General features: G+C 44.6%; 1 protein-coding gene across 3 annotated transcripts in view; it reads right to left on the minus strand.

The window, feature by feature from the left end:
• Window positions 1-14,583, minus strand: part of LOC117705706 (aldehyde oxidase 2) — an 86,141-nt gene that overhangs the window by 25,608 nt on the left and 45,950 nt on the right. For 2 of the 3 annotated variants that reach the window (XR_013109522.1, XM_076931868.1), the window contains exons 24-29: window positions 13,505-13,591; window positions 12,495-12,686; window positions 9,588-9,815; window positions 5,719-5,814; window positions 3,305-3,433; window positions 802-876 (exon numbers count right to left, since the gene is read on the minus strand). Coding sequence is in view for 2 of the 3 variants with exons in the window: in XM_076931868.1 (XP_076787983.1) it covers window positions 802-876; window positions 3,305-3,433; window positions 5,719-5,814; window positions 9,588-9,815; window positions 12,495-12,686; window positions 13,505-13,591 (807 nt within the window). In the remaining variant the exon portion in view is untranslated. The remainder of the gene's footprint in view (window positions 1-801; window positions 877-3,304; window positions 3,434-5,718; window positions 5,815-9,587; window positions 9,816-12,494; window positions 12,687-13,504; window positions 13,592-14,583) is intronic. The other variant, XM_076931869.1, reaches the window with a different exon arrangement.

Consider the following 14,583-nt stretch of genomic DNA (forward strand, 5'->3'; position numbering starts at 1 on the left):
CTCTCTCTCTCTCTCTCTCTCTCTCTCTATATATATATATATATATATATATATATATATATATATAATTTTGTAAATTATATATAAGTTGATTTCTGCTCCCTGGTACTACAGAAGCCTTGCTCTGACACTGCTTATCATAGCAGGTGAAATGCTTACACAAGCAAAATAAAAATGTTTAAATCTTTTAAAAACAGGTAATTGTGCCGGGCAGTGGTGACACATGCCTTTAATCCCAGCTCTTGGGAGGCAGAAGTAGGTGGATCTCTGAGTTCGAGGTCAGCCTGGTCTACAAAGTGAGTTCCAGAACAGCCAGGGCTATGCAGAGAAACACAGTCTCGACGACAAAAAAAAAAAAAAAAAAAAAAAAAGAAAGAAAGAAAGAAAAGAAAAGAAGAGTGTGTGTGAGTGTGTATGAGTATGTAAGTGTGTGATAATAATTTAACGAAAAGGTGTAGGATCTGTGAGGTCATTTTCTTTGAGGTGTCTTCAGTTCTCTTCCTACTCAGAGCATCAGTGTTGGTGTGGCTCGTCCTTTCCTTCCTTCATCAGCTGAGTGGGAGGCTTCTGGAAGCTCCGCACACACCCTTCCTCTTCCCAGTGACTATCCTCCCCTGTGTGTGCTCTCCACACAGACCAGGAACACATCAGAAAGTAACCCTCTCAACCCTAACAGAGGCCCAGTTCAGAGAACTTGTCAAAGCTGTGCATGGAGACTTAGAGGGACTGTCTTATGTGGCGGCTGCTCACTGCTGTGCACCTGAGATGCTCTCACACAAAGACACAAAGAGGAGCACCTACCCAGTCTCTCCATGTCCCTTCCGGGTTTTTCTTAATGACAGGCTCAAGACGTTTGAGAAGGATCTGACAGGCATTCTAGAAGAAATAAACAAGAAAGCCTTGTGGTCAGGACTTGTGGCAAAGGATCTTGGATGGCCACAGATTAGCAAGTGCTCCCCTGCTCCTTATATTTTGGGAACAAAAGACAGCACACTGCCGGGCCGTGAGGTTAGCATCAACTATGGGGCTTGCTTTCCCCATCTTGCTTCACTTCCTATGAAAATAGCCCAACTCTACTCTCAGATTCTCGTTCATAGAATATCCGGGCCTTACTTCCTTCTTTTCTTTAACTACACCTTTGAACTTTACTCTGTGCTTTCCAGTTATTAAAATAAATAGAATAAACATTGTATTTTTACTCAAACTTGTGCTTGTTACAATGACAGGCCACTATCCTTTTGAGTCTAAAACATTCAACTCTGCTGATCCGTCCATCTGTCCATCTGTCTCTCATGAAGTCACCATGTAAAGGCCTTGGCTTTGGGTTTGAAGTGAGAAAAGAAGAAAGTTGATTTTAAAACATACATGCAGGCATAAAAAATTCCATGCACACAAAACAGAAAGTAAATCTTAAATAAACAGAACTAAACTGGGTAGTGGTGGCCATGCCTTTAATCCCAGCACTCAGGAGGCAGAGGCATGTGGATCTCTTGAGTTCCAGTCCAGCCTTGTCTACAGAGCGAGTTCCAGGACAGTCCCAACAAACGAAACCAAAACAAATAAACAAAACTAGAACTATAAACCCACCGTTTCTGATCTAAAACTAGATGTTCCAACTCTTAGCTAAGCTGGCAACTCCACAGTGCCTGGCCTGCCTACCTCTTGTGTCAAAGACTACTCCAAATATAAGCTCATGGATTTGAATTTTTTTATACATTTGTTCTGAGAAGAACTCACTTGTTTTGTGCCCCATCCCTACCGCCCAGAAGTGTTTTCACATAAATAAGACTGGTTTGAAGGCAGTTCTTGTGGCAGTTGTAGTGGTCTGCAGGAATATGCATTCCCACGATGCCCCAATGAAAAAAGTGTTTGTCATAGAAGAAACATGACGAAAAAAGAAAAAACATGACAAATTCAGTCTAATTCAAAAGAACCTATGTGTAGGTGTGGCAGTGCACACCTGTGATTCTATAGGTGATTGTCATGAGTCTGAGGTCAGTTGGGGATAGAAAACGTGTTGCAAGGCATCCTTAGCTATATAGTGAGACGCTGTCTCAGAAATGTCCCGGTGCTGGAGAAATGGTTTGGCAGTTAAAAGCATCAGCTAGTCTTCCAGGGGGCCTGAGTTCAGTTCCTGGCATCCACATGGCAGCTCTGTAGCTCCAGTTCCAGAGGATCTAACACCCTACCCTGGCCTCCAGCAGGCACCAAGCATGCATGTGGGTCACAGACATAACATGTTGACAAAACACCCATAAACATAAAAAAAAAATAGTAACAGACTAAAATAATAAAAAGATAACAAATCAAACTAAAAGATCAGTACTCCCAAATCAGTTAAATTAATAAGAAACCCATTACCTTGTATGCTAATTAAAACAGTTCCAAGAGAAGGTGGCTCTGGATGTTCTGGTGGGGGCACTAGTGGCCATTCTGTAATTAGTATGTCTGCTGGGCTGGGCTGGGCTCAGTTAGTCAGCCTGTAGGAACTCACCAGGCCAGGGAAACAAGTGTGTTTCTACACTGTTGGGTCTTAGAGATTCTTCCATGTCTCCCAGAAATAGAATTTCTGTTCACCCAAATGATGTCTCCCTCCTTCACAGGAGCTGGGCATACACCTTCCCTGTCTTCTGTGTTCGCCAACTTTCTGCTCAGAGCCACATTGAAGGCCACACCCTGATGAAGCCACTATCACTCTGGATTCCTGACTGACAGAAGACTCCCTCTGGACTCAGATATGAGCATGAAAGGGACTTTTGTGTCTGAACCATTATATTCTGGGTCTATGTATTGCCTTACTCTAATTCATATACTCTAATTCTTATATGTTCCCAATATATTGGTTGTCTAGCCTTTTATTTAGTAGCTGTGGTGGTTTGAATAATAAATATCTCCCAGAGTCTCTGAGTACTTGGTCCCCAGTTGGTGTTGTTTGGGGAGGCTTAGGAAGAATGCCACTGGGGGTGGGGGTGGGCTTTGTGAGTTCAAAGACTTCCACCATTTCCAGTCTGTGTCCTGCCTGTGGTCCAAGATGTGAGCACTCTGCTACTGTTTCCTTTGCTGTGCCTGCCTACCGCCATGTGTCCTCACCATGATGGTGATGGACTCTTATCTCTTTGGCATCATAAGCCCCAAACAAACCTTTCTTTCTATAAGTTAACCTGGTCATGGTTTTGCCCAGGAATAGAAAAACTATCTCATTCAGTGATGGGTCACTTCCCTGAAGCCAACCACAGTGCCTGTGTGCAGATAAGAAACCAGAGGTGTGGTAAAGTTCCCCAGGGACAGAGATGGGACTGGTCACCTGCACGGCTCTGCCGTTGACATCTGCTCCAACGGACGCTGCTGTAGCGATCGTATTGGGCACTGTTGCTGTGCTTGTTTCGCAGATGTGCAGGTAAGACATGGGTATTTTCAATTCACGGCTGGCCACCTGTGAGAAAGGACTTAATTCAAATCCAATAAAGAATTCTATATAAAAAAAACTTAAGCTATTGGATTACATAGGGAAAAATGATTTATTTTAAAAACAATTTTTATTACATTTTAATTTAGTTTTTATGACTGTCTATGTATATACCAAAGCACCCATATGGAGATCAGAGGACAACTTTCAGGAGTCAGTTCTTTCCTTCCACCACGTGGGTCCTGGGGCTTGAACTCCAGTGGTTAGACTTGGTAACAAGCACCCTTGACCCATCTTGTCAGCTTTCTCCCTTCCTTCCTCCCTCCCTCCCTCCCTTCTTTTCTCCTTTCCTTTCCTTCCTTCCTTCCTTCCTTCCTTCCTTCCTTCCTTCCTTCCTTCCTTTCTTCCTTTCTTCCTCTTCCTCCTCTTCCTCTTCTTTGAGACAGGATCTCACTATGTTGCTCTGGCCTAGAACTCAACTTTGTAGTCCAGGCTGTCTTCAAACTCACAAAGATCCACTTACTTCTCCATCTCAAGTGCCTGTGCTACTACCCATGACAATGTTATCCCCGCCCCACCTTCATTATCTTAATTTTTATAGGTATCCCTAAGAGAAGCTGAGAGGAAAAGAACAGAAAATTTAAAAGTGAACAGCAAATACTAGAAAAATATAAGCAAGTGGGAATCAATAGAAGAGAAAAGAGGAAGACGCTGCAAAAGCCAGTCTGATCTGCCTGGAGCGGGAGTTACAGGCTGTTGTGAGCTACCTGATATGAGAGCTTGGAATTGAATGGGTCCTTTGGAAAAGCAATGGACACATGGTGAGAACCTGCCTCAAATAAAATAAAATAAAATAAAATAACAAAAAAGGGGCCAGAGGGCTGACAAGCATGTCTGTCCCTAGGGACGTTATGGTCTCATTAGGATCCTCACTCAGCCTCTGGCGTTTGCTTTCCTTTCTCCATGACCATATAATTTACAACAGGAGGCTTGTCCACTGCACAGAACTGCTACTGATGACCCCTGACCTTTAGCCTACTTCCTAAACAATCCCTGGGGAAAGAGTCCTCTCTCAGAGTCTGCCTATCTGTTTTAGAAAAGGAGGCTGGTTGACCTTGCATGAATCATATGCTTTCTTTCCTGCAGCCCATGGTGTTCAGGGGTCACTGGGCCTGTCTGTGGCAGGACTGTGAGCAGGGAGGAGAGGCCTGAGCGTGCCTGAATGAGGAATCCTTCCATGTGTAATGTGGGAGGCATGTTCTAAGAGAGCTAAGGTGCAGTGATGAAAACTACACTGTAGTAATCTGAAGGGCCCATCATTATGTAGAATGTGTTTAATTCAAAGGATTCTGGTTTTTTTTCTGAGATCATATGCCTTTAAAATTATAGGTTAGGGCTGGTTAGTTGGCCTAGCAGATACAGGTACTTACCACAGAGCCTGATGACCTACATTAGATACCCAGAGCTCCTGTGGTAGGAGGAGAGAACTGACTCTCCTAAAGTGTCCTCCGACCTCCATATGTCATGAACTACCTGAGTGTGCTTGCGCACACACGAGGCGGGGTAGGCACTCAAATGAATCCTTCTGGTGGCTTCCCTTTTTATTTTGTTTCTTTCTTTTCTTTCTTTGTTCTTTCTTCCTCCTCTTTCCCCCTCTTTTTCTTCTTCTTCTTTTTTGGTCCTCTGAGACAGGGTTTCTTTATGTAGCCCTGGCTGTCCTGGAACTTGCTCTGTAGCCTAGGCTGGACTGGAACTCAGAAATCTGCCTGCCTATATATCCAGAGTGCCAGGATTAAAACTGTGTGCAACCATACCAGCATGCATCTTTTTATTTTTTTAAATGAAAACGAGCTGGTGTTATGGCTTAGTGTTAAAGCACTTGCCTAGCTGCACACAGCTACACAGCTCTAAATTCAACCCCTGGTACTAAACGAGAGAGAGAGAGAGAGAGAGAGAGAGAGAGAGAGAGAGAGAGAGAGAGAGTCTTGATAGTCAATGATGAATCATTGGCCCTCTCCAATCCCTTGTTAGCTCCTGTAGGTGTGTGGAGCCTGTGTCATAGTGTTCTGCCGGCTCAGGAGTGGTGGCTTTACTAATAACCTCTTCCACCTCTCACCCCTGGCAGTCTCAGGAGCATTTGTACATGCATGGGTTTCTGTCACCGTGTTCGTTCATTGTAGTTTATATGCAAGAAGCCTTTCAGCTAGTCAAGGTCTTTATGTTTGAGTGTACTGGTCATCATTTACCTTAAAAGATACCCCAAGTTTCACTCACGTCAACAATGTGTGCAAAGATGAACTTATCGATTTTACCTGTAACATTTTGGTGTGAATACCTTGCCCCAGTTCATTGCCTCCATGTGCCACCAACACAGAGCCATCGGTGTAGATGTGAACGAGTGCAGCTGCCTGTAAGATAGTCCAGAGGGAGTACCTCAGCCAGTGCGGGGAAATTCAGTGTAAGAGATGAGGGAGAGGCTGAGGAGATGGCTTAGAGGTTAAGAGCACTGGCTGATCTTCCAGAGGAACCAGGTTCAATTCCCAGCATCCACATGGCAGCTCACAACTGTAATTCCAGTTTCCAGGAACTATAACTTCCTCTTTTGGTTTTAATAGGCAACACATCTACGTGCAGGCAAAACTCTCACATACATAAAATAATTTCTAAAAATGTAGGAAAAGAAATGAGGTAGTGAGACCTCACCCTCTGGAGCAGGGAGGTCAGAGATGTGAGGTTCCTCAGAGGGTCTTGACCTTACCTCTACTCTAACAAAAGTCAACTGGAAAGAACTTCCCTACTTAGCAATCTGGATATTCTCCTTTTTAGACAGGGTCTTACTATGCAGCTCTAGCCAGCTTAGAACTCCTTCAGGCTGACTTTGAACTCACAGAAATTTGCCTGCTTTGGAGGACTTTGGGGGACTGAGGTGCCCCAAGTGCTAGGGTTAAAAGCATGTCTGATCACGACCACCTGGTCTCAAGTACTTGAAAGTCAAGTGAGTTGAGGGCTGATTGTGAAGCTACTGAGTGGGATGCTTTCCCGATCTCTGTCTAGACACAAACATGAACAATCTGCTTCAAGTGAGGCATAGATGGTGGGGACACAGGCTGAAATCCAGTCATTGTCCGACAGAATCTCAGTGGCTTAAGGCTGTGGAAAATGGACCCTTGTGAAGCTCAGGGTCCCCTGATGTGACATATGTGAATAGAAGCAAGGGACAGAAGTGAGCAAGGTGACTCCCTTTCACCTGTGGCTGAAAGCCCTGCTCCTTGTCACAGCTGTCCTTTAGGGGCTGGTCTCATCCCTGACCCATTGCATCACTGTCTCTTCTTGCCTTGTCCTGGGTCCAATCCCACCATGACTCCTCTCCGACTCTGGCTCCTGCTCTCTAATCTTCAGTTCCTGGAGGGTTCTCTGTTCTTCATCTGCCCAGCATTTAGGGCCCTCAGTCTCCACTCTCTCAAAACTCCCTGCAGCATCTGACCAGAGCTGGGAAAGCCCCATCACCTACTCCATCCTTTCTCTTTCCAGTTCTGGGTGCGACAGTGGTCCATTCCTTCCAGTTCACATCCACCTTGAGCCTCAGAATATGCCTTGAGCTGGAAACAGTTTTTGCAGATAGATTTTTTTAAAAAAGATGATCAGATTAAGGGGGTCCCAAAGCCAACAACTGGTGTGCTTAGCAGACTCTGGGGGTAACTCATGGGCCAGGGATAATGTCCCATGAAGCTGGACTCAGCCAGTGGAGTTATATTGCCATAAGCCAAGAAGAGGCAGGAGCCAGAAGAGGCTGGAAGAGCCTGGAGGGCTTGGAGGTGGAGTGATTCTGCTGATAGCTTGACTCTGAACTTCCAACCTATAGAACTGTAGGATATATACACATACACATACACATACACATACACATACACATACACATACACACACACACACACACACACACACACACACACACACACACACTTACACACACACACACACACACACACACACACACACACACACACACACACACACTTTTGAGCTGCCCAGCATGTTTGCTGTACCTACCACAGGGCACCCCTGGGGCATGGTAAACTCTGCTCTGAGACTCCCCAAGCAGGGGGGCAGGCCTTATGTTACTTTGTGCCCTAGAGAGAACTTTGAGCAGGTCGGACTCACAGAGACACTATGTAGGTTTTGTTAAATTAGATGGGTGGAAAGGTGGTGTTTTTCCTCCCAGTCTGGAGATGCCTGGAGGCTCCGGGGTGTCTTGGAGGGGTTGGGGAGCTTGGAGGTGCATGGTACTAATGATAGTATTTATTCACTGTAGCCTGTGGCCGGTTGTACCACTCTGCTTCCAGCTGTGTCAGCAGCTGACCTGGAATGACTCTTGCCAGACCTGGCCAAGTGGTTCTTGGCATATCAATTTACAGCTCTGTGGGGAAGCTGGAGGCCTTTCGGATGAAGACTAAAACTCTTCCGCTGAGGTAAAGCTTTCTTCTAACGTGGCCAAGATAAAAAATTGGCACCCAGGGATGATAGTGGAGGGGCTATAGTTTTGGTGAGAAGGGACCATACTGATGACAAAAGTCTTGTTTCTTAGTCTTGTTTCTGGTTCTCGGCACAGTACTTACTGGTACTTTCTAAATCTTGAAAAGTGTTACCTTTGGCCAAGGAGGTGCCTCAGGAGGTACCGGGATAGGTTCAGGGTGAGTGGGTCAGCCTGTGTGCATATTTGTGTGTGAGTGGTGCAGCTGGTGAGAGTGTATTCCAGTCCCCTTGCACCTTTCTGAGTTCTGTGCACCTCTTGGGGGATGAACACCCAGAAGACAAGCTTTCTCCCTCTCTAGTGTCCTGCCTTAGGCGTCTCTTCCAGTGGCTGCTTCTGAGTTGTGTCATTTATATTAGCTGGTAATGATAATAAAATGTAAAAATCTTTCCTGAGTTTTGTGATTTGTTTTAGAAAATCATTACAGCTTAAAAAAAAATCATTATTGGGATAGTGGGGTGGGGGGAACCTCTCAATGTAGTAGTCATTTAGGCAGAGATATGAATTGTAGCTGGTGTCAGAGTGGATATAGCCTGTAGGATTTAACCCTTGATTTGTGGAGTCTATGCTCACTCTGGGTAATTACTATGATGGTCAATCAAACCTGTCTACTAAGTCACCCTGCTGCTGTTCAAGTCAGTCTGGTAAAGTACAATATTTGGTGGCAGAGAAAAACCATCCAAGGTCCATTGACTCAATCCAGTTAGTGGATGTGAAAACTAACCTTGTACCTGTCTATGGAATGGTCGTACTGACCCAAGCAGGGATGTGACTCATAAAGTGAGGGCATATTATCTGACCTGTCAGGGGAGGAAGAGCCCTGAGAGATGTGTCTGGGCTCTCCTGGGAGGGGCTTAGGGTTACCCTGGTTGACTTCCAGCGTGTTCAAGGAATCTTGCCAAGTGCCCTATATTAATTTTCTCAGCCAGTCCTCATTAATCCTAAGAGAGTATTATTGTTAGTCTCACTTTACAGTTGATGGAGCTAGAGCTCAGAAAGTCTGAACACCTTTACTGTCACATACCTAACAAACAGCAGGCCAAGAACGTCTCAGCGTTTCCTCTCTGACTCCAGCTGACTAAGAATTAGGATCAATTGCTGCTTTTATTTCCTTGGAGGGGCTTCTTTTCACAGGGTATGTGTGTGCGTGTGTATGTGTGTGTGTGTATATATGTGTGTGCATGTGTGTATGTGTGTGTGTGCGTGCGTGTGCATGTGTGTATGTATATGTGTGTGTGCATGTGTGCGTGTGTGTGTGTGTGTGTGTGCACATGTGTGTGTAGGGAGGGGTTGAGGGAAGATAGGCTGCCAGTAGTGGGTATGAAAACACACACTGATCCTCTGGACTAACACTCCTTTAGAATAGCATAGAATTGGGGACCAGTTCTCCTACCCTGTAATCCTGGCAGCCATGCAACCCATGCCTGATGCTTGTCATCAAAGCTTCTTGCCACAGTGACCTTTCTCCTGCTACTACATGAAGCTGCTCAAGCAGGGAGACTTGTGGACATTTCTCCTGTGCATATCCAGGGAGGTGCCTGGTGCTCTGGGAAATGTGGCATTCTTTGAACACCAGAATCAGTTGATTGGACCAAGATTGTGTTGGACATAAGATTCATTTACCACGTGCTCTGTATGTGTGAACTTTACCTGATGATAGCTTGTCGCAGCAAAGCCAACTGAAAATTTCATGGGGACAATAGCGATGCCTCGCTTCTTCCAATAGCTCTTCTTATTGAACTCGTCCACTCTTGTCCTTCTGACATGAAAGGAAGACTTGTCCAGACACTCCTTCCAACACCTTATCAGGGGTTCAGGGCTGAACGCTTGCTTGTAGATGGTTTTATCAACTGTTTTGTACATGTTTTTCTCCCTAATCTGAAACAAGTGTGAAATTCCATCAGAACTTACGGTGAGACAGACTGCCAGCTGGACTGCTTCCTCTGAAGCACAAACTTTATTGGGGGAGGACAGACTTTCTTCCATTCACGGAGTAGCATGTGCTGCTGTGAGAATGGTGGAACGATTTCCATCTCCTCACAGTGCACCAACTGGGGTCCCTGAAGGATGGTACAGTTGACAGTGACCAGTCTAAAAGGGAGTATGAAGAAGGCCTGGGAGGTTGGGTTATTTTCCTACGTACCCACCCACCTACCTACCTATCCATCCATCTACCATCTATCTACCTAAGTATGATCTGTCTGTCTATCTATCTATTCATCCATCCATCCATCCATCATCTATCTAAGCATGATCTATCTACCTATCTATCCTATATCCTGTGTGTATGGCTGTATGTCACCCCATCTTACCTAAGGATGCCTGCTCCATTCTTTCCATTTTTGGCCGTGTGTGTGTGTGTGTGTGTGGTGTGTACATGCCATGGCATATGTGTGGATGTCAGAGGGCAGCCCTTGGGAGTCAGTTTTCTCTTTCTACCATGTGGTTCTCAGGGATAAAACTCAGGCTGTCGAGCTTGGCAGCAATAGCTTTTACCCACTGAGCCATCTTATTGGGCCATGGTCTTCTTTCTAAATTGCAGTGTTCAGGGGATGGAGCAGAGTCAGTAAAGAGTGTACTAAAGCCAGGCTCTACCATCATGAGTGAAGGCTGTTCTGTTATCGAGAATCACAAAATAATGACAAATAGCAGATCTTCAAGTCTTCTGATTGCATTTTGAATACATAGTTAAATCTTTTCAAATTTGTGTGTGAACAGGATCTGCTTCATATCCTGAGAACTTCAACATCCAGAAAAGGAGAGCCTGCTGGAAATGCGTGGGGGAGTGGTTTCATTATCTCCAACTTATTCTGATAGAAGTAAAAGAATACTGTACTGTTGCCAGCAACAACGCTGGAGTTTTAAAGACTATGCAGATTATAAAATCTTTTTCTTTTTGTATGTATAACTCTGGGGTTGGAACCCAAGGCTTTGTGAATGCTGCCTGAACTTCCTATCAGTGAGCTATGTTCTCAACCCCATGAAAATGAAAGCATTTATTTGTTTCTCAGAAACTCTATGAAGTAAATCATCTTGTGCCAAAGCACCCAGGGCACAGAGGTCCACTGTCTCTGTTGCTCCGGTTCCATTTGCTTAGGTCGCCTTTCCATCTACCGTTCCTCAAGCTGAACCCTGTGCCATCTTCTCCGGAAGGATATATTTTTTGAGTCTCCCAAACCTCATCCCGATGTGATGTGATGTGATGTCTTCCTCTTTTATACCCCTGGCGTCTTTTGTGAAGTTTTATAGGAAACCTATTATTATTCTGATATATGCTATGTATATAGGATTAGGTGTCCTCTGGTACAGAGGAACTACTCTGCCAATCAAACAAAAACCCTAGATACAAACATGTTCCAGAGACAACACATAGAGAATCCTTGCTGGAGCAGCGGGTCTGGATTGAGGAGACACAGTAGACACGAAGCATGCACTCAGATGTGACTGAACAGCTAAGGAGCAGAAGATACCATCAACATCTGGGGCTGGAGTCAGCCTGACTCTGCTCCAACTCCCTTATACCCCACAAGCCTTCTGGGGTACTGTACAGAACAATATTTTCAAATGGTTAATTTTGGACAATATCTCTAAAAAGCTTTCAAGTGTACCATCAATTTTATCTTTGTGAGTTTGTTCAATAGATAGACCCACACAAAAGGATAAATGATGTGCCCCTAGCACGTATGTGTCCATTTCAATATCACCTTAAGATTTTATGTATATATGTATATGTGTGTGTGTGTGTGTGTGTGTGTGTGTGTGTGTGTGTGTGTGTGTGTTTTGAGACAGGGTTTCTGTGTAGCCCCAGCTGTCCTGGAACTCACTCTGTTGACCAGGGTACCTTCAAACTCAGAAATCTGCCTACCTTTGCCCTTCAAGTGCTGGGATTAAAGGTGTGTGCCACCACTGCCTGGCATAAAATTTTATTTTATTTTATTTTTTTGTTTTGTTTTTTGTTTTTCGAGACAGGGTTTTTCTGTGTAGCCCTGGCTGTCCTGGAACTCACTCTGTAGACCAGGCTGGCCTCAAACTCAGAAATCCACCTGCCTCTGCCTCCCAAGTGCTGGGATTAAAGGCGTGCGCCACCACCGCCTGGCTTAAAATTTTATTTTTAAATTATGTATATATGTGTGTGAGTTTGTCCATGTGATACAGTGTCCATAGAGAACAAAAGAGGGTACAGGATAGATCCCTTGGAGCTGGAGTTACAGGTGATTGTGAACCACTAATGTGGGTGCTGGGAACGGAATTATGGTCCTCCAGAAGAACAGTATGTGCTCTTAGCCACCGTGTCTTCTATCTAGTTCCAGTAACATTTTAACAGCCTAAACTGGGTAGCAAACAGCCCAGATATGTGTCATCCTGGAATGTCTAAATAATGATGGCATGTCCACACCACAGACATGAAAACAAAACAAACGAACAAACAAATGAAGCTCTTATCTCAAATTCGGAGCCAGGATTAATTTGTGCATTTTTTCTAGTGCTTACTGGGGCTGCTAGCTAATTCCTCAGATTCCTTATCAGCCTTGGTTATGGACCTCATTATAATCTTACCTTTTCTGGTGGAAGCCCACATTTGGCTGCCACAGCTGTGATACAAGATTCTGTTACCAGGACCCCTTGTGGGAAGCCAAACCCACGAAAGGCCGTATTGGATGGTAAGTTTGTCATGCAGGCACGACCTCGGAGTCTGAGGTTGCGGATTTTATATGCATTTTCCAGTTTTAGTACAAGAAATTCTGTTACCTAAAGGGAAAGGAGATGCCCACATATATTAGACACACTGCCCAACTTTGCATAAAGATTCATCTATGTTGCAGGATATTTGATCACACTGTGAATCCCCCGAGACTGTGTTGTGTTTACTGGAAAAACCTGTTTCTAGTTGTGGTGTGTCTCAGCCTTAGAACACACCTTTCATCCCAAACAATGAAGGTAAAGTTAGTTTGTAGAAGGAAGCAGCCATGTTTCAAAGTGATCTCTAATTGAGTGGCAGACAAAGTGATGAACCAGAGGCGATTTGACAGAATAGGATATGCCCAAGCCTTAAGAGAACAGAGAGAAAAGAAAGACTACTTAAGAAAGACCAGTGCATAGGAGAGAGGGCAGTTTTACTGGGAGAGTTTTACAGAGACACATTGCAGAGAGAACAAGCTAGACACAGGTGAAGACAGATTGAGCCAGAGAATGAGAATGAGAAGGAACTAGATGATTAGACCAGATTGCCAGAGTTAGTTTGAGGCCAAATAGAGCAAAAATTCAGAGTCTGAGAGAAGCCAGATTGGATCAGTCAGCTTGGAGAGGAGTTTGAGCTAGAACAGCTGAGATGAACCAGCCAGCCAGAGATCAGAAAGAACTAGAAAGGGTGAGCTTACTGAGCAGTAAGTCTCAGAGGCTGAAAACTTCCTAGGCCTAGATAAGATTGTACAGAGGCTAGAAGCTTCCAGGACTGGGCCCAGGTTAGCAGATGAAGGCAGTTAGCTGCCAAGGTGACAGTTATATCAGGCAAACAAGATACTTTTACACAACTAGACATTTTGCATGTTGGTTTCTGACACACATACCAGCTCCGAGTCATCCAGTGTGCATCCTCCATTGATGTAGCATTCAATGTCTAGGGCTTTGATTCGTCCACTGTTCATGAATCCCACCTGTCACCAAATGTTGAACATTTCACTTAAAATGTACTCACCAAGTGTGAGACACCCCTCAGTCCCCTCAGTCCCCTCAGTCCCCTCAGTCCCCTCAGTCCCCTCAGTCCCCTGCTGAAATGGATCAAAGATAGACTTGGCCTCTAGTTTGTTTTTATGTGGCACCCGCCTGCTGTGGCCTTGTCCTCCAGTGTCTGATTGAAGAAGAACCTCCTTTCTATTTATTTTATGTACATGAGTACACTGTAGCTGTCTTCAAACACGCCAGAAGAGGGCATCAGATCCCATTACAGATGGTTGTGAGCCACCATGTGGTTGCTGGGAATTGAACTCAGTACCTCTGGGAGAGCAGTTGGTGCTCTTAACCACTGAGCCATCTCTCCAGCCCCTGAAGAAGGCCTTTCTTGGCCCAAGTTTTTCTGAGTCCTTTCTTTTCAGCAGGCAATCCTGTCTCCATACTCAGTATAGAATCCTCAAGTTTTTGCTCGACTTCCAGAATGCAAATTGCCTCTCTCATTTTCCTGACTCTTGTAAGATTCTCCACCATTCTGTCCTGGCTTTCTTTCTAATTTAGTTTGTGGTTTTCTCCACATTGGAAAGTCTTTGGGATCCCAGAATGCATGGAGATGAATCATGTTATCCCTTGTTACAGAAAAGCCTTGGGAACAGAGGTTGGAGAATTTATGAGCTGAACTTGTCTTACTGGGTGGCCAAGGTGCTTTGTAAATAGTCACACAGGTAGTAGAATGGTGTAGCATCTAAGGCAGTGGTAAAGCTAGGTAGGAAATCAGATGTGCATGCTCAAGGAATTCCCAATAAAGCATGTTTTGTAATCTTTTATCACAACAGAAGGGATCAGTCACAAATTTGAAAAATAGTATCATCTACTAGATGCCACAAACATGTTCAGTGTTTCTACTTCAGTTGAAAGAGAATGGAGAGAGTGTGATTTGAATAATTTAAATTTACCAGTTAGTGGAATTTTACCAGTT

Source organism: Arvicanthis niloticus, chromosome 3, assembly GCF_011762505.2.
Source record: "Arvicanthis niloticus isolate mArvNil1 chromosome 3, mArvNil1.pat.X, whole genome shotgun sequence".
In the NCBI taxonomy this organism is placed as follows: Eukaryota; Metazoa; Chordata; class Mammalia; order Rodentia; family Muridae; genus Arvicanthis; species Arvicanthis niloticus.